The 25,803-nt window shown below is 37.5% G+C and overlaps 1 protein-coding gene across 4 annotated transcripts in view; it reads left to right on the plus strand.

Annotated features, from left to right (window-relative positions):
- Bili (FERM domain-containing protein 8 Bili) overlaps positions 1 to 25,803 on the plus strand; it is a 304,472-nt gene that overhangs the window by 66,563 nt on the left and 212,106 nt on the right. For all 4 annotated transcript variants that reach the window (XM_090375504.1, XM_090375500.1, XM_090375501.1 and 1 more), the window contains exon 5: positions 3,921 to 4,022. In XM_090375504.1, coding sequence (XP_090231630.1) covers positions 3,921 to 4,022 — 102 coding nt within the window. The remainder of the gene's footprint in view (positions 1 to 3,920; positions 4,023 to 25,803) is intronic.

Raw genomic sequence — 25,803 nt, forward strand, 5'->3', positions numbered from 1 at the left:
TGATGCAAGTTTTGTGTTTGTCTTCTCCATTTTAACAATGCATTAACCTAAAAACAGTAAAAGCAATTGGTAAATTTGAAAAAAAGGTGAATTCTTGTAGTGTAGTTTATCATACACTATATATTGAACAGTTGAATGGTGTAATATAATAAAATTAATAAAAATACTGACTTATCTGGAAAAGTGCATCAAAATCAAAATATACTATATTGCAAGAACAGTAATGATGTACTTAACTTTTAGCCCAATAAACAAAATCAACCAAAATTTAATAAGTTTAAAAATTGTGTTTCAAACAGTAATGATATCTTTGTACAGAATCCAGTTATCTATCTATAGCTTAAAACTGAGACATGATAGGAAATTTTTATGATTGCTTTTAAATTCTATACATAACACTTGACCAGAAACAACCATTGATTTGCTGGAGGTAAAAATCATGTTGGGTAGTGTGATTTGTCAATGGCGGAAGCAGGAAGTTTTATTACAAGAAGCTGATAAAACAATGCACAACCTTCATAAAATTCCACCTAAATTTGGAAGAAAACTTATGTAGTTGGATAATGGAACTTAGAGACATGGGTAAAATGACAATAGTAGAAGCATGGAAAGGAGCCGCTGATATTGAGATACGTAACTTTAAAGGAACTGAATCTTGGTGTTATCGCTTCATGAAAAGAAATGTGTTAAGTTTACACACAAGAACTAGAATAGCCCAGAGAATGCCTGCGGAGTACGAACAGAAAATATTAGATTTCCATAAATTTGTTCTTAATGCTAGAAAACAAAGAAACTATGAACTTATCCAAATTGGGAATATGGATGAAATCCCGTTGACTTCTGATGTGCCATCCAATAAAACCATAAATCTGAGAGGGCAAAAATCTATAACTATTAAAACCACTGGACATGAAAAGACATGCTACACTGCAGTTTTAACTTGTGATAATGGGACAAAACTTCTGTCAGTGTTTATTTTTAAAAGATAAACTGCCATATAGAATTCACGTATTTGTACAACTGAAGGGATGGATGGATGAATAATGTATCAATGATTGGCTTGTAAAAGTTTGGTCCAAGCATCCTGATGGACTACTGCATAAAAATGCACTACTTGTATTGAATCAATTTAGACTGAAAACATCAAACAATTGGCTGAAATGATGAACACATAATTGGCAGTAATTCCAGGTGGCCTAACTTCTCAGTTACAGCCATTAGATGTCAGCATCAATAAGCCATTCAAGAATAACATGTGGGAGCAATGGATGATAGAGGGGAACCATGATACTACACCTATGGGAAGGATGAAACGTCCATCAATATCACAAGTGTGTGTGAATGGGTGCTGAAGTAATGGCATGATGTTAAGACTGAAATTGTGGTCAAGTCCTTTAAAAAATGTGGTATATGTTATGCAGTGGATGGCACTGAAGATCATTTATTGTATAAGAGTGACAGTGATACTAGTGAAGGTGATGATTATGATGATGTTGAGGATAATGATGGTCAAGTCAGTAATGAATCTGATGTTGAATAATACTAAAATAATAAGAGTAATAATCCTATACCTTTCTTTATTGGCTTTTGGGTTTTATTTTATTGAATTTTAAATTTCCATTGTATTAATGATAGATTTTTTTCAAAAGTTTTTTTTCTTAAATTTACTGTTCCAAGTTAGGGTGTATCTTTCACACTGCAGTGTTTTATAAGCTGACAAATACAATAATTTTATTATTATTATTTTTATTTTGCTCTTTTTTTTTTTTTTTTTTTTTTTTGGCGGGTACAGCATAAGCCTTAGGCTTCCTTGCACCATATGGCCATTACTAATACTAATCATTTCCTATTTATGGTTGATACCAAGTTCTGGTCATCCCCTGTTTTGTGAGTATTTTTTTATTAGCTGTCCTAGTCAGTAGTTTGCTGACTCATTTTATTTACAGTACTCTTAACATTGCTGAAAGCACAGTTCAGACTAAATGTATCATTTACTATTCTGATGTCACTTAAAGTCACTTTTTAATCCTGTTTACTCTAGTATTTAAAATATCACCGTCCTCAGCATACCTTTCCAATATTAAAAGACTTTTTGGCTTTTTCAGCCTCATACAAGAACCTTCACTGTGTGCAAGTGTTACTTTGAATCATTGGCTAAATGCATATCTGCATTACCGCAGTTTACCAAATTGCAGTTTTACCTGAAGCCTTGGATAGCAAAGACTCTTACACCACCTTTGTTCAATTGTGTTCCATTACTATAAAATAGATTCCTTCTGCCTACTAGGGTAGGCCACACTAATTGTAATCCTCCCCCCCCCCTCCTTCCAAGAATCTTTGCATAGTTCTTCAAGTCTGGAGTTAATCCATATGCCTTCTAGTATATAGTCCCTTCTATCATGCTGGAATAGAATTGCAGACACAAATTCAGTCTGAATTAACTCATGAAGTTTTTTCAGTATGCCCCTATATTCAGCAGTTCATTAGTTAGTGTGTTAAATTCTCTTTAATCTTCTTGAAATCTGACAACCTGTTGGTAACATCATCAATTTTAACTCTTGTCAGATATACCCTTGTTGTACACATATTTTAATTACAAAAAATGTTACCCATTGCCTTGACAGTAGAGGCTTCTAATAAAACTACATCTTTTTGAACCAGAGTAGTGTGGTTTGACCATTCTGTTCTGAGACCTGAATCAGAGATGCATCTGGCAGGGGTGCCTTCCTAGCCAGGTGGGCAGGAGCAGCAGTGCGTAGCACATGCTTCTTGATTAGACCGGGGTTCGAGCCCGTGAGCCACCAAAATATGGAGGATGCGGAAAGGTCAGGGAATGACCAACGCATATTCCTGGAGCAATATGGCCTTAGTTGCTAATGCTCCTAAAAACCATATAACAACAACAACAGCATCTGGCAGGTCATTAAATGCTCAAGTCCATGATAAGTCCTCAGTTTTATTGTCTCTAGAACACTTCATTGCACTCTACATTGGGGACATAGAAAAGAATAATTATCTACTAGATTGACTTTTGAATGGATGTAACAGGAGACACATAGATCACATTTGTTTTTCTTTTGTGAAAGAAAAGGAGCAAATGGACATCTATTTAAAATCTTATAAACCATCCTGCTTGTTACTGTTCATATTGAACAATTTGAAGGCTCTCTTTTTTTTTTTGTATACTATTTTTTACTACTTGATAAAAAGGGTTACTTCCATTTCATATCTTAAAAAGATGTGAAATATGTGTAATTTTTAAAAACTTGGGATATCAGATTTGTAAATTTCTATCTACAAAATCAAGAACAAACGATGAGGAGCAGAAACTTGATAGTAGAGCAAAAACTTGATAGTTCTTGATCTTTTGTGACATAAGAATCCCCTTTTAATTTGAAATATTTTCCGTAGCCCCCCAAACTTAACAAAATTGGTTCTATACTGTAGATTCTTCCAGCTTTTTAGATATTCATGAAAAAGAGGATTTAACAAGAGCTCACATCTGGTGAGTATGGGCTTGACACACCCAGGGTCCTGAGCTGGATATCATCATTCTTCTCTTTCTTGGTGATTTCCTTCTACTTTTCTCTCTTTCAAGGTAACTCGGGATTTTTTTTTTTTTTTGGCTAGTGCAGCATAAGCCTCAGGCTTTCTTGCACCGTATAGCTAATAATAATAATATTGTTATTAATAGATGAAGTACTCAGCATTGCCCAAGGAAATTTAATATTTCATGAATAACGAATTGTGGAATATTAGCATTTTTGGTTTTCCAAAGTTAGTTACTTTGGACATCATGAAACGTAATTTATTTATTTCCTGTTTTGGTTATTGCTTACTTTTTCATTCTTTTTTATTAGTGTCACGAATATTTAAAAATGAGATGCTACCAGATATCTTATTTTTTGTTTATCAAATAGAACTGCAGCTAACACCTCAGCAAAGGCCTTTCCAGCTTCGCTACCAGTGGATGGATTTTTTGCTTAAATACACGGATGCATCTCCTAAGGACCTGGATCGAGGTATAACTTTGATTTTTTAAATGTTCATAAACTGTGTGAATAGAGTTAAGGAATCTTATGTTACATTTGGCAAAAAGTATTGCCAAATATAACATAAGATTCATTAGCTACAGTGCGGATATGGATGTTTTTACAATCATTTATATCTACACTGTAGGTAAGATGTTTGTGCCATTTAGATGCTGTATTTACTGGACCAAAAGATGCACTTTATTTTCCTGGAAAATGTTGCCTAAAATTCTCCAGTGTCTTAATGGTCTGAATGTGTCAATCCTGCATCACGTGTGCTATGTGCGGTTAACAAGATGTTAGTGGCAAATCTACCAATAGAAAAAATAATAATAATAAATAAATAAAATAGACAAAGAACATCAGAAATGAATATACAGTTTAAATTATACTTTTATTGTCAAAAATTATGACCCAGCTTTCAGTATAATGGGAACCCATGTTCATATATATCACTTTTTGCATTAATTTAATGCACATAAGGCATTAGTAATGCTCTTGATCACATTGATTCTGTAAGGATCAGTACCGATCAGTAGTGAAGGGGTTATTGATCATAAGCTTATGGACAACACACTTTCTACATGATAATGTAGCTAACCTTTTCCTGTTTCATGCTGCAGGAAAAGGTTGAAAGTTGGCTACCACTGGTTAGCATATCCAGATGAGATTTTACATATCTCACTAGAACTCATCCTTTATTTCTACAAAAAAAAAAAAAAAAAGAACCCCCATGTTCTAGAAAACTAGGATTACTATTAGCTCTGCCTTACCTTCAGTATATGAGACATCGATTAACATCCCTCCCCCTTTATTCTTGCAGAGATCTACATGTGCAGCAATATGCAAAGTGATCAGTTTGAATTACCAGTATTAGGAATCATTTATTGACCTTATCCGTGGCTTCCGTGAATCTGTAATTTGTAGTCCTAATGAAATGGATACAAGTCAAATGAGGTTTTAGTGCACTTTTAGCTTCAAATTGAACGTGTTAAATTATCCTATACCTTTATTTGTCAATTTGTATCTCAAATATATGCAGTAAAATATTTTTCCAAAATTCTCTTTCTAAAATCTGGGTGTCTTATTATCTCTGGAAAATACAATAATTACGTTTTACACCTACTTGTTAGGGATGTCACTGGAAGGATAAATATTCTTGACTTGGTCATTACTAAAGATTCATCTGCTATTGAAAATTTTTAAGTTAAGGAGTCAACAATAAACATAACATTTTAGGATAGGAAGTATCCAAGAAAATTAGTTATTAAGGTTAAGTGGAAAGTTTTCCTCTTTTTAAAGGGAACTCTGTTGGTCTTAGATATTTGAGTTCAGTTTGGTAGGAGCTGCTGAAATTTCTGCAGGATACACTTGCTAATTGGGAAATGTTTCAGAAAATAATTCTAGTTTCTGTGCACCATTTCATCCTTAAAAGGATATGGCAGGAAACTGAAGTTGGTATCAGAAAAGAAGGTTACGTAGGATATCTAAAGATTACAAGAGATATTGTTTAATGTGGAATGTAAAAAGTAGTTTGTAATCAGGTTAGTCATGGGGAGGGAGATAATCTAAGATAGATTATAAAAAAGATTTAACAAAGATAGTAAAGAATTCTTTGCATATGCAAACACTAAAGGGAAAGGAATGAATTGTAACTTGGCTCATTATAGAGGAGTAAGGGGATCAGTATAGATAACTTCCAACGAGGTAGTAGTTGATTTCAAAGGTACTTTGCATCTATATTCACGCAAGAATGTGCTTTTGATGGGGAGAAGAGTGTTACTTCAGCTGACTATTATTCAGCATTAAATGAATTTTTGAAAAGTCAAAAAAGCTCTGTAGAAGAAATACAGTCAGTCCTTGTATAACACGTGTTTACACTATATGAATTCGATCATACACGATTTATAAATAGGGGAACGATGTTGCATATAACACGAACCGAATTTACGCACGATTCGCCTTTGTGTTTACAAAAAAATGGCAGTTGAACACGGAATCACCCCAACTGAACGCAACATGATAGCAATGAAGAGAAGATTCTGAAAAAGTATTTTGTTTTTTATATCAGTGAAGGGGAAACACATTTCACCATAATAGTGTAAAACCCACACAATTCCAGCTATCGGTATTATCACAATTGCAATTAGATTGAGTTTATTACCCATTTATAATTTTTTCCACTAGCAGATTCCACTAGATTCCACTAGCAGGAACGCAGCTGGAAATTATTTTTATTGTTTTATGATAGTAACCCCCAGAATTGTGCTTTAGTAAAATGTGAGCTAGTGAGGTGTTATGGTGTGTCTCTGCCTTTATGGTGTTGTTTATTCAGTTGCTACACGTGCGCAGATTTATGTGTATCAAGCATACCTCCTCATTTTGTAATTGTGCTTTATTCCCTAAAAATGAGTAAAATACTTAAAAGGTGTGAAAAGGAAGTGTCCTGGTGAAGACACTACAGGTTCAGAGAGAAAAAGAAAAGCAATATCGATAGACAGAGGTGGACTGGGTCAAAAATTCTTACCCGGAAAAATTTGTAGCGGCTTCATACTAGCGTTTATGGCCAAGATCACACTTCTGGTCTCCGGCCCACCATGGTTTCCCCGGCAAGGCCAGTCTGCCTCTGTTAGAGAAAAAATATGATTTCACACTTTTTTGTGAAAAATTTGTGAAAAATTTGGTTTCACACTTTCGCTCAAAGTGCTTCACACTTTGAGCAAAATGAAAGAACATGTGATATTGCACTTGCTATAGGCCTAAATGAGGCAATGCCGAGAATTAGAAAGAATGCAGAGGGGAAAAAAAAACAACTTTCATAGCAGGAACAACTCAAAGTGTAATAAAATCCATTAGATTAAGACACAAAGAATTGGAAGAGATGGAACCGCTGTCATCTGTTTGGATAGAAAATCAAACAAAGAACAAGTTTACTTATGATAGAAGCAAAAGCATTAGCAGTATTTTATTATGTAATAGTTGTGATAAAATACTTATGTATTTTATTACGGTTATTAATTGTTTAGTAATGATTTGGTTACATATGTGTGTTCAACCTTGGGTGGTCGGCACCTAACCCTATTTTTCCCATAGGGCCTGTTATTTATAGTGCACGATTTTGCACTGCACGAGGGTTTCTAGGAACACAACTATCGTGCTATACGAGGACTGACTGTATCAGGTTAAAAACGAGTTTAGCACAAGGAGCTGATGGTATCCATCCAATTGTATTAAGAGAGGTAGCTAAAGAGGTAAGTGAACTATAATCTGTAAGGGGATATTGGAGGGGATCTTTGGACTTGGGGATGAATCCAAGGAAGAGATTTTACACATTTCCAATCTTTTGAAATGTCAGAAGATTGGAAATGTGCAAATATCTCTCCCGTTCACAAAAGGATTCTAAGAGTAATCCAAACAATTATATATCTGTAAGTTTAGCATTAGTAGAGGAATATGATGCAAGAAAGCAAGCTTATTCAGCATCAGCCAAAAAAAAAAAAAACACCACTCCCATTTCACCCCTCCGTTCGCTCGAAATACCTGTCCAGTTGAGCCTTAAATTTGTTTAGGCTATCAACTTCAACAACAAGTGATGGAAGTCGGTTCCACCAACCAACCACCCGCTGGCCAAAGGCAAATTTCCGCACATCTATCCGACATCCGTCCTTCCTCAATTTGAATTTATGCCCTCTGAGGTGATTATTCTGAGCAAGATGAAGAATCCCATTGGCATTGAGCATGCTCAAACCATTCAAATCCATATACACCTCTATCAGATCACCTCGCCGGTGCCTAGTCTCCAGACTCTGTAATTTGCAAAACTTAAGCCTTTCTTCGTAAGAGCAACCGTTTGTTCCATTCACTAATCTTGTTGCCCTTCTCTGTACCCGTTCCAGCAGCTCTACGTCCTTCTTGAAATGAGGCCTCCAGACCTGTATACGGTACTCAAGATGTGGCCTAACCATTGCCTTATACAAGGGAATAATCACCTCCTTATCCCTGCTAGAAAAATTCCTGTATATCATTGACAAGACACCATGAGCTACTCTTGCAGCTCGTCTGCACTGCTCAGAGAACTTCATATCTGCCTGCACAATTACCCCCAGGTCCTTTTCATTCTCCACCACTGTCAGTGTAGTACCGCAGAGTTGATACGTTGCTCTGGGGTTACTGTTTCCCATATGTAGTACTTTACATTTGTCAATGTTGAACTTCATTTGCCACCTCTCAGCCCATCTGTTCAACCTTTCCAGATCCTGTTGCAGCAGCATAGCATCAGTAGTGTCCTTAACAACCTTTCCAACCTTTGTGTCATCTGCAAACTTGGACATTAAACTTGATATCCCATCATCAATATCATTCATAAACACTGAAAACAACAACGGACCCAACACTGAACCCTGAGGAACTCCACTAATAACATCAGTCCACGTTGAGCAGTGTCCATTGATCACCACTCTGTCTTCTGCCACTCAACCATCCCTTTATCCATAGCAGCAATTTGCCTCCAATGCCACACTGCTCCAATTTGTGCAGCAGTCTTCCATGTGCAACAGTGTCAAAAGCCTTTATAAGATCCAAATATATAATATCAAAGTTATTCCCTGCATCCAGTTCTTTTGTGACTACATCATAGTATCCAATCAAATTGGTCAGGCAAGACCTGCCCTTAACAAAACCATGCTGCATCTGAGCTATAACTGAATTCTTGTCTAGATGATCCTGCAATGCTTCTTTAACCAGTGCCTCCATTAATTTACCTGGAACAGAAGTTAAACTAACAGGTCTATAATTACTTGTGTCAGCCTTTGATCCTCCTTTGTGAATTGGGGTTACATTTGCACATCTCCAGTCTATGGGTACCTCCCCTGAGTCCAAAGAAGCTCTCATAATTATGGCTAGGGGTTTGCTTACTTCCTTTGCTGCCTCCTTTAATATAACTGGATAGATCCCATCCACCCCAGGTGCCTTTTTTATGTTTATCCTCAACAATCTCTCCTCCACTTTCCTCTCAGTTATTACAAAATCATCCAGCTCACTGCCAATGTTTACTTTACCTACATCATTCTCCTTCCTGAATAACTCCTCATGCGTGAATGTAGATGCAAAATACTCGTTTAGATTGTTAGCCATCTGAGCAGGATCCTCAACTGTTGAACCATCAATATCCAGTGGACCAATCTGATTCATCCCTTTCCTTCTTGAGGTTAAATAGGTAAAGAACTCTTTTCTGTTTTTCTTTGCATCCTTTGCCAAGGATTTTTCGTAGTCTGCCTTTGCCTGCCTAATCTCCTTTGTGACTTGGTTACAGACCAACTTATATCTATCATAGGCTTCCATGTCACCCATTAATTTGTATGTATCCCATGCATTTTTCTTCTCTGCCACATGTCTCATTAGTTCATCTGACAACCATTTAGGCCTAAACCTTGAACAATAGTTCTTAGTTGGTATGTAAAGCCTGGTAGCCTCCAAGATTAGTTCCTTGAATGCTTCCCATTTTGAGTTTGCTGTTGGTAACATCATCAGTTGGTCCCAACTGATGATGGTTTTGGAAGAATTGAAGCATTTGATGGACGTTCTGAGTATGATACCAATTTCATCGATTGAATGTGAAAGAGGATTTTGACAAATGAATCTGATTGTCAGCCCAACCAGAACTTTGTTGATGACAAACACTTTCTTCACGACTGTTTCTTAAAATTGTAGGACCACCGCCGACACACTTTGATGCAGAAAAATATGTCGATTTGTGGCTGCTTCGGAAATGTCATTCAGCTACACACACAAACAAGAAAAGAAGTCGGCATGGTGTGGTGGATGACAACTGAAAAATTTGGAATATTCTATAAAAACGTTATTATGAAATTTTTTTTACTAATTTTTGCTTATTATTTTTTACTTATTACTTATTTTTTTTATCTTTCTATACATTAAAATAATTTTCCTCCTAGTGATATTTATTCAGCTAATGGGAAAAGAGATGCGGATTACGCGGCAATACGCAACAAATACTAAAATACGTAACGGAAGCTTGTTTTACTGTGGTAAAACAAGCTTCTGCTTAAGCGTGTACATGCTAGATAAATCTCGTGCACGCGCTTATCCAACATGACCCGCGGTACCATTATTTATTTTCCATATAGAAAATAAAGAATGGTACCGCGTGGTCATAGCTAAGGAAGAGAGACACACTGTATCGAAAGCTTCTGTTAAGTATTTTATTTTATCAAAAGAAGCGAGTGCAGTGAGCAGAAGGTGAAGCCCCCTAGTATATGTACTTGAATAATAAATTTATGCTTAATAAACTGTGTGTTAAAATACTTAATTTGTTGTTCTTATTCCAAAAACATTACTACTAAAGTAACAATATTCGGAAATAATTTTTCAGGTTACTGTACTTTTCATGTCCTTTTAATTTTCAATTTTTCCTGATAGCAAAGAATGAGTACCGGCACGTATTCTTTTACAAAAAAAAGCGCTGTAGAGATATATTAAGATGGTTTATGGACTAGGGGCACACTAGAAACAGCAGTAAAAAAAAAAAAAAAAAAAAAAAAAAAAGTGCAGCCATTATCAACCCACTGCAGGATGGAAGCCTCCTCAACAATTCATGCTGAGGGAAATGGACCATAATCTGCCACGCTGGTCCAGTGCGGGTTGGCAGATTGACCGTATTCAGCAGTCAGGGGCTTGAACCCCGGTCTACTCAAACAGCATGTGCTACTGCACTCCCGCTTCTGCCCACTCGGCTACGGAGGCCCGTACCGCAGTAATACCCAACAACTATAATGGAATGTAGATAAGTAGATTGGGGAAAAGATGGAAGAAAGCTGACAAAACTGGAAGTAGCAACAATGGAAAAAAATCATAGGGCACCTGAAAAGCAAAAAAATAATGTCCTAAAGTAGCACTCGATGCTACAGGTCCGATGAATCCAACTTCTTCACCAAGGATCAGCAGCCAAAAACAAAGGAAATACAGCAAGATCTCTGTTTTTGATATGAAATATGTGTAGCACGCGGCTAAGACAACAAAACCAAGCTGAAAAAGAGTGCACGGAAGCCAAAAAGTGGCGGCAAAACTAGTGAGAAGTTGATGTACACTCCACAGCTGACCCAACAGAGACCGAGAAACAGAAAAGCAAAGAAACCAAAATAATATAAAATAAAAATACCATCAACCAAACCAGAGGAAATTCAGAGCGACTGAGACAAAGAAAAACAATTCACTGTTGTCAGGCAGGTGTCTGAGAGATGGATGGAGGAAACAAATATGTTCCCAGAGTATTTATAATATGTTATAGCAACCTCACGTGTGTGTGTGGGGGGGGGGATCGGCAATTAAATCAATGAAGCACAACCCAGGACAGAGGAGAAATACAAAACGGGCAGATCAGCGTAGAAACATGCTAAACTCTGCCAGAGACGAAAAAAAGTGAATGACAGCAGAACAAGGAGCACCTCAACATCGCCTTTCAGTCAACCTAATCACTCACGAGAAATAAAAAACTAAAGCGACCAAAGACAGTAAAAGTAAACTGAAGAGGGGGAACACAGGCGAACCCGAGCAGTCCGGGGATGTAAAACTTGTTCCTATAGTAGGAATGTTCTACTTTTACACTCCCGGACCACCCGAGCCCGCCTATACTCCCCCTCCTCCACCCACTCTTTAGTGTCCTCAATCGCTCCAGTCTTCCACCTCTTGCGAGCGATTGATTAGGTCGACTGAAAGCGACACTGATATGCTCCTCGCTCCGCTATCATTCACTCCCCTCGTCTCCAACAAAGTCCAGCACCATTCTAAGCCACTCTGCAGCCCTGTATTTATCCTCCATCCTGGGCCGCTACGCTTCATTGGTTTAATTGCCGATTTCATCATCACACTATGTAACGTTAGCTTTGACCTACTTACAGCCTCTTCCCTCCCACACATAAGGTCGCTATATGTTATAAATACTCCGGGAACTAATTTGTTATTCCTTTTATACACCAATGCAGCTTCATTTGATAGTCACTCTCCTCCATCCATCTGACATTGTTGTGCATGGAAGACTACTGTACAAACTGGAGCAGAATGGTATTAAGGGTAAGTTGCTACAATGGATAAAAGGGTGGTTGAGTGGGAGAAGACAGAGGGTGGTAATCAATGGACGCTGCTCTTCATGGACTAATGTTATTAGTGGAGTCCCACAGGGTTTGGTGTTGGGTCCATTGTTGTGTTCTATATTTATCAGTGATATTGATGAAGGTATATTAGGCTTAGTGTTGAAGTTTGCAGATGATACAAAGCTTGGTAGGGTTGTTAATGACAGTAATGGCAGTGTGCTACTGCAACAGGATCTAGAAAATTTGGGCAGATGGGTTGAGAAGTGGCAACTGAAGTTTAACATTCACAAATGCAAAGTACTGCATATGGGTAGAAGTAACCCCAAAGGAACATACCAACTGTGTGGTACTACACTTAGGGTGGTAGAAAATAAAAAAGACCTGGGAGTAATTGTGCAGTCAGATATGAGAAGTTTTCTGAGCAATGCAGACAAGCTGCAAGAGCAGGTCATGGGGTTTTGTCAATGATATATAGGAATTTTGCTAGCAGGGAAAAGGAGGTGATTATCCCTTTGTATAAGGAAATGGTCAGGCCACGTCTTGAATACTGCGCACAGGTCTGGAGGCCTCATTTTAGTAAGGATTTAGAGTTGCTAGAACGAGTACAAAGAAGGGCAAAAAGATTGGTAAGGGGGAATGAAGGGATCCTCTTACCAAGAGAAGCTTAAGTTTTACAAATTGCAGCGGCTGGAGACTAGGCACCTGCGAGGTGATCTGATTGAGGTGTATAAGGCCTTGAATGGGTTGATCATGCAGAATAGATGTGCGGAAATTTGCCTTTAGCCAGTGGGTGGTTAATTGCTGGAACAAACTTCCATCCGTAGTTGTGGAAGTTGATAGCTTAAATAAATTCAACGAGGAACTGGAACAAACTTTTAGAGGGAATGGTTGTGTAAATTTTTTTTTTTGCTGGTGCTACATAAGCTCATACACTTGCTTTCTTGCTTCACATGCCTCTATTACTATTACTAACTCCCAGACACCTGCTTGACATGACAGTAAGTTGTCCTTCCTTGTCCCAGTCACCCCAAATTTACCCTCATTCAGTCAACAATACTTTTATTTTATTTTAGTTTCTCCGCCCCTCCGCCTCCCGGTCTCTGTCTGGTCGGATGCGAAACATACGTCAACCCATCAATAGAATTATTGCCACTTTTTGGCCTCTGCATGCTCTTTCTTCAACTCGGTTCCATTCTCCCAACCACGTGCTATGTATATTTCACATAAGAAACAGAGACCTTACTTCTTGCTATATTTCCCCTGTTTCCGGCCGCCGACCCCCGATGAGGAAGCCAAATTCATCGGATCCACAGAATCACGCACCAATCCAACACATTATTTTTCACCTTTCAGGCACCCTACGACCCCTCTCCATTGTCACTACTTCCAGTTTTGTCAGCCTTCCATATATATATATGTATATATATATATATATATATATATCAATAAAGGCCTCCACAATAGCAACACCTGCTGAAATAAAGGGTAAAGAAGAAATTATCACTAAAATGAATGCAGCTGCAATATCAAGAAATCTACATGCAATAAAACTGGAATTTTATTCCAGTAATTTTGCTTGAATTCCACACAGAATTGTATTAGCATCACCCAGTGGTGTGAGGAAGCCCTGGCTTTATTTTTTAGTGCCAATCCAGCTGATCTTTCAATTTAACAAGCTCGCATACATTTATATCAGTCTCAACTACCCACAGGTGACTGATACCAGTAATTAACAACTTTCTAGCTGAAAGAAAAGTTCCATATTCAAGTCTAAAAGTCTTACCCCATAATTTGAATTTATAGCTCCCAGTTCTAGTAGCATTTATAACTGAAAATTTCACCATCACTTATTTTACTATTCCATCTCAAGAGCCTTACAGATGTTAATCACATCCTGTCTAAGGTACCAAGTTACTAAGCATAATGCCCACTTCTAGACCTTTTCAAGATGTGCTATTTTTTCTAATGCAGTCTCCACAGTATTCAAAGTGCCCTCTCACCATTGCCTTTTATAGTGTGGTTATGACTTCCCTATCTCTACAAGCAGACATTCGACGAATCAATGATAGGATACCCCGGCCCTCCTGATTCTTGTTTGTGCTGCCCCTCTATTGCTTTTAATTCAACTCCTGGTGTATAAGTTATTTAGGGGTTATTGCTTACCAAATGCATTTTGCAGCATTAAAACATCTACTCGTTTTCTGACCATTCTTGAAGCCTGCTCGAGATATCCCGAAGGAGTGCTAACTGGTTATTAATTACCTTTCTGATATCATCTGCAAATTTTTATAATACATTAAGTATCCCTTTGATGTCATGTTAGAAAATCAGACACAATGAAGAAAATTCCAGCATCAATCTTTCTGACATTTTGTATAAGTGAAACGCCTATAACTGATTCAAAAAGTAAAGCACAATGATGTGATTTCGATTCAGACAAAAATTCAAATCTCCCAAACGGCAAGGAGTAGAAACTATAGGAGAAAACAAACTTACAACTTCATTGCACAATTCTGTTGAAATGCAGGTAATGAATGGCAATTATAAAGACCACTTGCAAAAATATACAATATCTAATTGGCAAATTCTCAAAAAAGAAAAACAGAGACATACCTGATTTAAAACTTGAATACTCAATCAACAAAATAAATCTATATCACTGCCTTTACTGCCAACTCTACTACATAGAAAGACACTAATTAAACTGCAACACAAGTGGAGACATGCCATTAACTGCAGTAAGCCAAGTCTCAGTTAAAGTAATGAAATTAAAATGATTAGACAAGTGAATGTCAACAAACACCTAAATTTTATTAAACATATACTTGACAGAAATTAGACCACAACAACCACTTCTATGCAAACACTGATTACTCCTTTGTCAACGATTCTTACCTCTCCTCTGAATAGAGAATTCAGTACATCGGCAGCAGAGAATTAACAAATTAAAAAAATCCTTCCAGAAAAATTCTGTAAGCAAGACAGAGAGTACAACAGTAAGCATGTGTTTTCTGTAAGAAAAGGTTTTAACAAAATGATAATACCTTTTCGCACAAAAATACACTTGTAATAAAACTTTTTTGTTACAAGTGTGTTTTCTTCTATTTTAGTGCAGCACGGAGTTAAAGTGATATGGTTGCAGAAAAGTTCAAGAAATATTTTTACAGCAAGATAGGACAAGACAATGGCAATTGTGGTTCTTTGTTTCCTAAAGGGGTTTAATAATAGGGTCACCTCTAATTGATATCCTGGATAAGGTGGGATTGGATAGTGTTAGCCACTGCTTGTCAGATGTGGATCCCTGTAATTATTTCTAGTGGAGGATTCCTCTATGGCATCTTGATGAAGAAGTAAAAGGTGAAATCAAAGCTGCGATTAAGCCTCTGTTTCATGGATAATCTCATCCTGCACTTAAATAGAAAAGATTCAAGAATATTTATGATGCTAACAAGGCAGTTTGGGAGAATACACAGACTAACAGATTAATGGAAACCATAAGCAGAGACAAAACTGATTCTTGCAGTGCTTCCACTGAGACATGCAACAGCCTGGAAAGCAAGGTGTGGGATCCTCATTGACCTGGTATGCATCCTCACAAAACAAGCAAATGCAGTCAAACTAAGTTTTAAAGAGATTCTAGGGACCAAAAAATATTGCTTGTTATTACTGTTACTCATTATATCCGTTACTGTAGCTATATGTTGCTTTTACTGTTACTCACTGCATTTATCATGCACATAGATATATATACAGTACTTATGAAAAAGGGATAAAAACAATAACGAATAACCATAGCTCAAAGATTACACAATTAACAATTTATCTGATATATTTATGCACTATATAAATAATTTATCAGAAAAATAATTTCATTATTAAAAAGTCTTGTATGACATGTATGGCAAAAAATATTAATTATGGAACTTATGATTAATGACACAGTACATTGTTCATGCAGTACATTATAATTTCACGACTATCAATCACCACTTGATAGTTATGAAATTATAAGAGAGTCAGCATGGTTATTTTAAGGGGAGTGCTTGTCTGTCCAGTTTGGTAAGGTATTGCGTCATAGTCATTAAGAACTAGATGCGAGGAATAACTTTATATAATTTATTTAGAAATAAATTGTAAATAAATAAATAAATAAGTTGGGGGAGAAATTTTTTTTTTTTTTTTTTTTTTTTTTATATCTAAATGTGACTTAAAAATTATTAATTTTCAGATTTCCTAAAAAAAAAGATTATGTTGAAGTTCTTTTTACCGAGATTTGAAGGGTAAAATTATTTCATCAGTGACTTTTTCGAGATTATTCATTGTTCATTGGAATGTTGTCCTGAAAAAGAGCATAGTGTCAAATACATAGTGATTTGCAATTCTTGTGAATTTTGTTCCGGAGCATTCCATGACATCTGATAATCATCATTTAAGGTGAAAGAGGCCTATGCGCTCCGGATTCATATTATTGAAATGAAAAAATTATAATTCCTCAGAGCGGTTTAATACAAGAACCTACATACAAAGAACGGTTAATATACAAAGAGCTTTCGGCTGAGTAGACAGCCTTCTTCAGTTAAACAGAAACTATATATTAAATGACAGTTAGAATGGAGATGTGCACTGCCAAGTTGGTGCGTGAGGCGCATGGCTAATTGTTTGAGGTTGAAGTTTGTGGCTGTGACGTATGGTGGTGACGTGGCCAGCGTTTGTCTATGGACAGAATTATTGCTTCTGTGATGGGGTTAACTTGACAACCACTGTTCCTGTTCAAAGAGGTATCCGAGCATTTTATGTTTAACGATTCCAACCAGGTGCGCCGTAGGTAATCGTGGGACCTGTCCACAACCACGACATCGCAGTGCGGGTCAATGTCGTGGTGGGTTGTCCAGACATGCTCGGCAATAGCTGAGTGTTCCACATCTGGCAAACGGATCGCCCTTTTATGTTCTGAGAGACGTTTCTCGAGCCGACGTCCAGTCTCTCCAAAGTAGCAGCTAGTGCAGTCACGGCAAGAGATGCGATAGACCAAACCGCTCTGCAGAAGGGTGGGGACAGGTGTTTTCACGTTGGAAATGAGAGAACACAGTTTCTTGCCTGGGAGTTGGATGCACTTTATCCCATGTGATTTTAGGATTCTACCGATCTGTTGTGACAGGTTGGGGTAGTATGGGATAAATGCCCTCGTGGATGACTCACCACTGTTGACGTTACTGTTGGTCGCCACGTTGTCGCGTGCCTGTAGGTCACACCTGTCAAGGATGTCGGTGGGATAGCCACACCTCGTAAGGTCCACTTTGACCCTGGTGATCTCTGTGCGTCTTTCACCTGCAGAGCTAGAGTGTGTCCAGGCGCGAGTTAGCAAGGTTCGGGCAGTGGTGAGGAGGTGACCCCGTGCGTGTGCTTACTGGAAGTTGGTAAATTGGCCAGCACACATAGGTTTACGATAAACTGTCGTCTTCAAGCATGTGTCTTTGCGCCGGACGAGGGTATCTAGGTATGGTATGGTGTTGTTCGACTCCAGCTCAATCATGAATTTTATGAAGGGCGCTAGTGAGTTGAGGTGGGTTAGGATTCGCTGACCTGAGTCTCTAGGGATAACTACGAACACATCGTCTACATAGCGACACCAAAAGGCGATGTGATCTGGTGCGTGTGTAAACGCATGTCCCTCTAACTCCTCCATCACGACGTTTGCCGTGACCGAACTGACAGGGGAACCCATGTCTGTGCCATGCACCTGCTGGTAAATTGAGTCGCTAAACATGATTGCAACCCCTGTTAAGCACAGTCTGAGGGTGGTGGAAATGTCATCAGGTGTCAGTCTGGTTCTGTCGCTAAGGGTTTCATCATTGTCCAAGAGTTGTTTTGCACAAGAGATGGCAAGTTCCACTGGGATGGAGGTAAAGAGTGATATTACATCGAACGATGCCGTGACTTGATCTTGTGAGATGGATATAGTGCGGATCCTTTCTATGAACTCAATACTGTTGGAGACGGTGTAGGTGGTCTTGCCAACTAGAGGAGAAAGAAGCCTCGAGACAAACTTAGACAACTCGTAAGTCGGTGATCCACAGCAGGATACAATTGGTCTTAGTGGTGTGTCTTCTTTGTGTACCTTCGGCAGGCTGTAAAACCGTGGGACTAAAACGGGATTCGTCCATCGTCATTCTACTGGCGGACAAAGGCCGTCGTACGGTTGTAATGAACCGCGCTGATTACGTGGTGAAAGCCTTACTCCTTTTGCAAGACACTTCCGTCTACAAACCCTTAACCGTTACCCCCAGCAGAGCATTGGAACGATGGGAGTCTGAGGTGAATATCCTCATCAATAGTTGGCTCAAACAGGGGAAGATAACACAGTCAACCCGTAATTGCCTCCGGGTGTCAGATCCCACGGTTTTACGGCCTGCCGAAGGTACACAAAGAAGACACACCACTAAGACCAATTGTATCCTGCTGTGGATCACCGACTTACGAGTTGTCTAAGTTTGTCTCGAGGATTCTTTCTCCTCTAGTTGGCAAGACCACCTACACCGTCTCCAACAGTATTGAGTTCATAGAAAGGATCCACACTATATCCATCTCACAAGATCAAGTCATGGCATCGTTCAATGTAATATCACTCTTTACCTCCATCCCAGTGGAACTTGCCATCTCTTGTGCAAAACAACTCTTGGACAATGATGAAACCCTTAGCGACAGAACCAGACTGACACCTGATGACATTTCCACCGCCCTCAGACTGTGCTTAACAGGGGGTGCAATCATGTTTAGCGACTCAATTTACCAGCAGGTGCATGGCACAGCTATGGGTTCCCCTGTCAGTTCGGTCACGGCAAACATCGTGATGGAGGTGTTAGAGGAATGTGTTCGTAGTTATCCCTAGAGACTCAGGTCAGCGAATCCTAACCCACCTCAACTCACTATCGCCCTTCATAAAATTCACAATTGAGCTGGAGTCGAACAACACCATACCATAACTAGATACCCTCGTCCGGCGCAAAGACACATGCTTGAAGACGACAGTTTATTGTAAACCTATGTGTGCTGGCCAATTTACCAACTTCCAGTCAGCACATGCACGGGGTCACCTCCTCACCACTGCCCGAACCTTGCTAACTCGCGCCTGGACACACTCTGGCTCTGCAGGTGAAAGACACACAGAGATCACCAGGGTCAAAGTGGACCTTACGAGGTGTGGCTATCCCATCGACATCCTTGACAGGTGTGACCTACAGGCATGCGACAACGTGGCGACCAACAGTAACGTCAACAGTGGTGAGTCATCCACGAGGGCATTTATCCCATACTACCCCAACCTGTCACAACAGATCGGTAGAATCCTAAAATCACATGGGATAAAGTGCATCCAACTCCCAGGCAAGAAACTGCGTTCTCTCATTTCCAACGTGAAAACACCTGTCCCCACCCTTCTGCAGAGCGGTTTGGTCTATCGCATCTCTTGCCGTGACTGCACTAGCTGCTACTTTGGAGAGACTGGACGTCGGCTCGAGAAACGTCTCTCAGAACATAAAAGGGCGATCCGTTTGCCAGATGTGGAACACTCAGCTATTGCCGAGCATGTCTGGACAACCCACCACGACATTGACCCGCACCGCGATGTCGTGGTTGTGGACAGGTCCGACCATTACCTACGGCGCACCTGGTTGGAATCGTTAAACATAAAATGCTCGGATACCTCTTTGAACAGGAACAGTGGTTGTCAAGTTAACCCCATTACAGAAGCAATAATTCTGTCCATAGACAAACGCTGGCCACGTCACCACCATACGTCACAGCCACAAACTTCAACCTCAAACAATTAGCCACGCGCCTCACGCACCAACTTGGCAGTGCACATCTCCATTCTATGTCATTTAATATATATTTTCTGTTTAACTGAAGAAGGCTGTCTACTCAGCCGAAAGCTCTTTGTATATTAACCGTTCGTTGTATGTATGTTCTTAAAACCACAGACACAGACACTGTGTCTGTGGTTTTAATCATCATTTAAGCGCAACTAGACAATTTTGTAATGAAAATCAAGTATTGTGCATTTCATTTAAATTGAACCGTAAACAGAAAAGTTTCAAACAGATTGGACCTGTATTTTGACTTGTGACCATGTTGTTTGATGGTAGAACAAATTGGAGGTTTCTCTGTTGGGTGCACTCTTTTTCCTCTCCCCCACAGTATTGTAATTATTTTATTTTATTAATAATTAATTTTCCCAAATAATTTTTCTTTACTATAAAGAATATATTCCAAATGATAACCTTGGCAGCATCCAATAAGCAGCTGTATATAGCAACTGCTTACAGAGTTTTATGAATAATATATATATATAGTAGTAATATATAACAGTTAAGAAGCAAAATAAGCAGAAAAAGGAACATAACAAAAGTTATAGTATGTCTAATGCTCCAAAACATGCAGTGCATGTTTTGGAGCATTAGAGGTAAAGGAAGCAAAAGGTTATAAATAATGTGTGGTTTGTAGAATAAATAAAGTGTCTGTGAAAATGGAAATGAAAAGTACACAAGGTGCCAAAACTAAGAGAAGTTTAAAGGATAGTAGAAAGTGGAAGTGAAGTAGTGGTTACACAGGCGAAAAAATTTGAAAAACCTAGTGCAAAAATGAACTGGGACTGAGAGGGGGAAAAAAATCAAAAAAAAATAAAAAATCGAATATACAAGTAAAAAAATAACACTATATTCAGATATGGGAAGGCAATTTTAGCAAGAGGTCGAATCAGGGGATGGCAAATATGCAAAATCTGAATATAGTAGATGAAAAAATGATACATAGCTAGGAAATTCATCAGGGGAATGCTCCTGACCATGTATCAGACACTGCGTTTCCAAACTTTTAGAAAAAGGGGGTGCAAATATGCAGCCTTTTATCATAATACTAATAGACAAGGTAATCCCTACGCAGTGTAAAAATGTCAATTAAAATAAATACAAATATACAAAAGTGTAATGTGGAATATAATACAAATATATGTGAAGTGCATGAAAAAGTATAGACAAGCAAATGGTATAGGGCGATTTCCAAACTGGGGGCGCCTCCGTAGCCAGGTGGGAAGGAGCAGCAGCGTGTAGCACACGCTTCTTGATTAGACTGGGGTTCGAGCCCGTCACCACCAAATACGGAGGATGCAGAAAGGTCAGGAAATGACCACCGCATATCCCATAGCAATATGGCCTTAGTTGCTAATGCTCCTAAAAACCAAATAACAACAACAACAACAACATCCAAACTGGGAGGTGCGGACTAGTGCAAAAGGAGACACAAAAAGTTTAACAGAAATGTAATTTTCATAACATAACATTAAATTTTATAACCTATTTTTTAAAGCATTTACTGCTACCTATCTCACTCTAACTTCGATATAAACATGAGATAAACATTTATTTGGAAAAAAATATATTATATTTTGCTGAAATGGATTGATTAATTATGATTGATATGATGTAATGTAATATATATAATTTAGTGCGTAGATGTATGACATATATAGGTAGATTACATTGTATAGCATTAGCTGCATGGTTGAAAATATGGTTTCAGCTGTGTGCGATTGTGTTTTTTATTGTTTTTGGCGTGATTACTTACTGATAATAATCGTAATAGTAATTTAGAAGTTGTAGTTCTAAATTACTAACGTAATTTAGAACTACGTAATTTAGAACGTAATTATTAATACAGATGCTTATTATTTCATGTAGTATTAATAATTATTGTATTAACATATTAAAAATAAGAAATTGCACAATTATAGATGCTTTACTCCAAGGGAGGGAACGGGAAAATTTTACAGGTCAAGGGAGGCATGGGCTCAGAAAGTTCTAGGGGGAGGGGGGGAAGGGGAGAAAAGAAGGCGAAAATAGCTATAGGATTGAGGATAGACGGAGCGTTTGTATCACACTAGTATTTCACTAATAGTTTTATGAATGGGAAAAAATAGAAAAAGACAGTATAAAGAAAAAAAGTGTAGAAAATAATCATTAAAAATACTGAACTTACTTGGTGTGTAAGGTTCAACCTTAAAGAAAGGGTTCTGGTATAAGCAAAGGGTTAATAAAAATTGGGTGTTAATACCATAGGCTTGTAGAGAAGAAGGGAAATCAAAACATAAAAATTAAAAGTTACCTGGAGTCATTAAGTAGAGCGGAGGAGTGGTGTACACATCCAAGATGCGAAAGGGAGAAACAATGACAAGTCACCGAGTTTTATAGATTTAGCGAAACAGATAGGGATGACCTCTGTCGTTGAAAAAAATTTGGGAAATATGGCCTAAAAACATGAAACGGGACAGATTCACGTACATACCAAAATGTGAAGGAACATGTGAAACAGAAAATAGGACAAGAATAATTCCGAACTACAAAAGATAAAAATCCGATAAAATTTAGATGATCAGGGTCTATATATTATGGCTCCAAACTTCCAAGATGACAAACTGCGGTAGAAAGAGAAAAACACAGTTAGGCACAACTGCGATTGATTGGAGGTTTAGTGAATCCATTGAAGAGCATGACAAAAAATCGGCAGGCAAAAAACTTTTGATGGAAACAGAATTAAAAACCTTGAAGAAGAGAATTTTCGTATCCAATGATAAAATTTATTCACCAAATAAAAGGCCTGATTAAATGATGCAGGGCTACATAAAGACAGTAGATCGGAGACCGGTGTCAGAGAGGCAAAGTGCCAAACCTAGCAGTTGTAATCAGGGAAAAGGCATACTTAATAAGTACAGGAAAAAAGCCATATGTACAGGATTCCAAAAAGAAGAGAGAATGAATTCAAACTAAACATGTGAAAAAAACTTAGAGAGTAAAGCAACAGTAATCTCATTCCGAAAAGGAACCTTAAAAGGAAGTCATGAACAGTGATTACTAACAAAGTAGTGGAAATCCCACCAAAAATATACAACTGTACAATACCTTTAACACGGACAGGTGTCAAGTAAATCGAAACTGAATTAATTTTTAATTATAGAAGAAACTATACTGAAACAGTATTTGATGAAAAAGGGAGGTATATTATTATTTAAGAGCTTGTTATAAAAAACTTTTTTTGTTTTGCTGGAAAGGATATGGTTACTGCATATGTTGGCTAATCTGATGGCTTGAATACAAATTGTATTTTTGTGAATTTTTTTGGAAATATTAGATTGTCAATTTGTGAGGTAAATGACCTCAAAGTTAAAATAGTTTCTTTTATCATAAATGTCAATAAGATGAGGAACTGCATCATTGCAGAGTGTAATTTTCAGATCAAGGAAGTTGGCTGTGCAATTATCAACATTTTCTTTATTGAATTTTAGTTCAGAGGGGTAAATATCTGCCGCTAAGCGTTCAAAGTCAAAATTTAAAACTAAGATGTCATCAATATACCGGAAGGCTAAAAATTTATGATTGGGATTGCTGGTAAAAAATAATTCCTCATAGTAGTGTAAAAACGTGTTAGAGACAAGGCTGGAAATTTGTGAACCCATGGGAACTCCAATAATTTGTTTGTATGCAAGCTTGCCATCGAAAATAAAGTTATTGAGTATACAAAGATTGACGAGGTTGTCCCAAGTACTCTCATGGATATTAAGTTTCTCATGATATTTGTTTAACAATTGTTTTAGCACAAACACCAGTAGGTTGAGTGGGATGGAAGTGAACAAGTTGGTGAAATCAAAAGTTTCAATACTAGTAATAGAGAGATTGGATCTAAAAATGTTTAAAAATAGATTGGTTATTATTAATAATCCAGGTAGTAGTAAGATTGCTGAAGACAGTTTTTAGCTGTCTGAAGAATTGCTTGCAGGGTAGGTAGCATCCACTATTTTTGGAACTAGTTATGAATCTGAAACCTACCGGATGTTTGTGGAATTTGGCTATTATATCAAGGAAGGGAAGGGTAGAGTTTTGTATTTTGTTGTGCAGTTTTTTATGTAAAGCTATAAGCTTTTTTATTGTTGAAGCAGGATTGAGATTGCATGGTATATATGTGGAGCTATTCTCTATTTCAGATTTTAGTTGGTTGAAGTAGAATTGTTTGCAAAAGATAGCAAAGTTGTTGGATGCTTTGTCAACTGGGGTGATAATAAAGTTGTCCTGTAATTCTAAAATATGTTTTTTTTAGATTGCAGAATGGAGTGTAATAGTTATTGTCAAGTTTGTAGGACTTGGCAATAGCTTTTTTGATGTCTTGATAGATAATAGTTATCCAGTTTTGAAATGCTTCATATGGAATGGTATATTTATAAGCAAGCTTGTTGGCAAAATGTGTAAGGTCTAAATATAGCTTTTTGTTGATAGAATTAAGATTAACTCGGTTAATGGGTCTGAATTTGAACCTTTACTCATAGCTGTTTTTAAATTATTGTCATTAGTGATGTTTAGATTTCCAGTTATGATATGTCCATAATGTTGATCTACAAAAGGAGCATGAACAGGATTATTGCAATGGCATGGGAGATCAGTAAGTGATATAATACCTAAATTAGTGGCAAGTTGTTTGTAGTTGCAGATTTTTAAACCTAATGGAGGGTCATAATCGAAACTGTGATGTATATCAAATTTATAGTGGTTGTTGAAAGGCAGTAGGTTATTGTGTTTGTTAAGATTAGAGGACCAAGGTATATTGTCAAACCATTTATGGAGAAATATAATGTTACAATATTCAATGCAGTGAGAAGTAATAGTTCCATTTCTAAAGAGACTGATGTCTATAATAATGTGTTTAAGCTGTAAATTGGTAAACTCGAATTTTTGGCTGGATGAAACAAGTGCTTTAAGAACAGACTTTTTAATGCTATAATGGAATTGGTAAATATTATGCAAATCAAGTGTAGTATAGTCCCACGAACTTAGGATATTAGAGAAGTTGAATTTGACATTTTTATATGGTTTTTGTTTCTTGCTACCACGAGCATGTCTGTGAATTTTGTTTTTTTAATATATGACTAAGGTTAAATAATTTGTAGATACAGTGCTTGGTGTTCAAGGATCTATTGTTACAGACAATTTTATCAAAGAATTTATTATTTAAACCATATGGGTACAGTGATTTGTGAATACAAATAAAGATGCTTTCATAGTATTCACATTTGTGGTTATCTTCTGTGATGGCTAAGATTTTAATCATAGCATTGCTAAAATTATGGTGATGAAAGTGGAGCAGTTCAGTCTGTATTATTGTTATTGCCTAAAGAAAGATTTTTACTTTTTGATCTGTGTCCATTTATTCTGATGTTTAAGGAATTAGATGTTTGTTCTACTTATTTGATGTTGCAAATTTTACATGTTAGGAGGTATTGTACTGTTGCTTTACTCTCTAAGTTTTTTCACGCGTTTAGTTTGAAATCATCCTCTTCTTTTTGGAATCCTGTACATATGGCTTTTTTCCTGGACTTATTAAGTATGTCTCTTCCCTGATTACAACTGCTAGGTTTCGCACTTTGCTTCTCTGACACCGGTCTCCAATCTACTGTCTTTATGTAGCCCTGCATCATTTAACCAGGCCTTTATTTGGTGAATAAATTTTATCATTGGATACAAAAATTAGTCTTCTTCAAGGCTTTTAATTCTGTTTCCATCAAAAGTTTTTCGCCTGCCGATTTTTTGTCACGCTCTTCAATGGATTCACTAAACCTCCAATCA

The sequence above is a fragment of the Mastigoproctus giganteus genome, chromosome 6 (assembly GCF_048544385.1).
Source record: "Mastigoproctus giganteus isolate SK-2022 chromosome 6, ASM4854438v1, whole genome shotgun sequence".
Classification (NCBI taxonomy): domain Eukaryota; kingdom Metazoa; phylum Arthropoda; class Arachnida; order Uropygi; family Thelyphonidae; genus Mastigoproctus; species Mastigoproctus giganteus.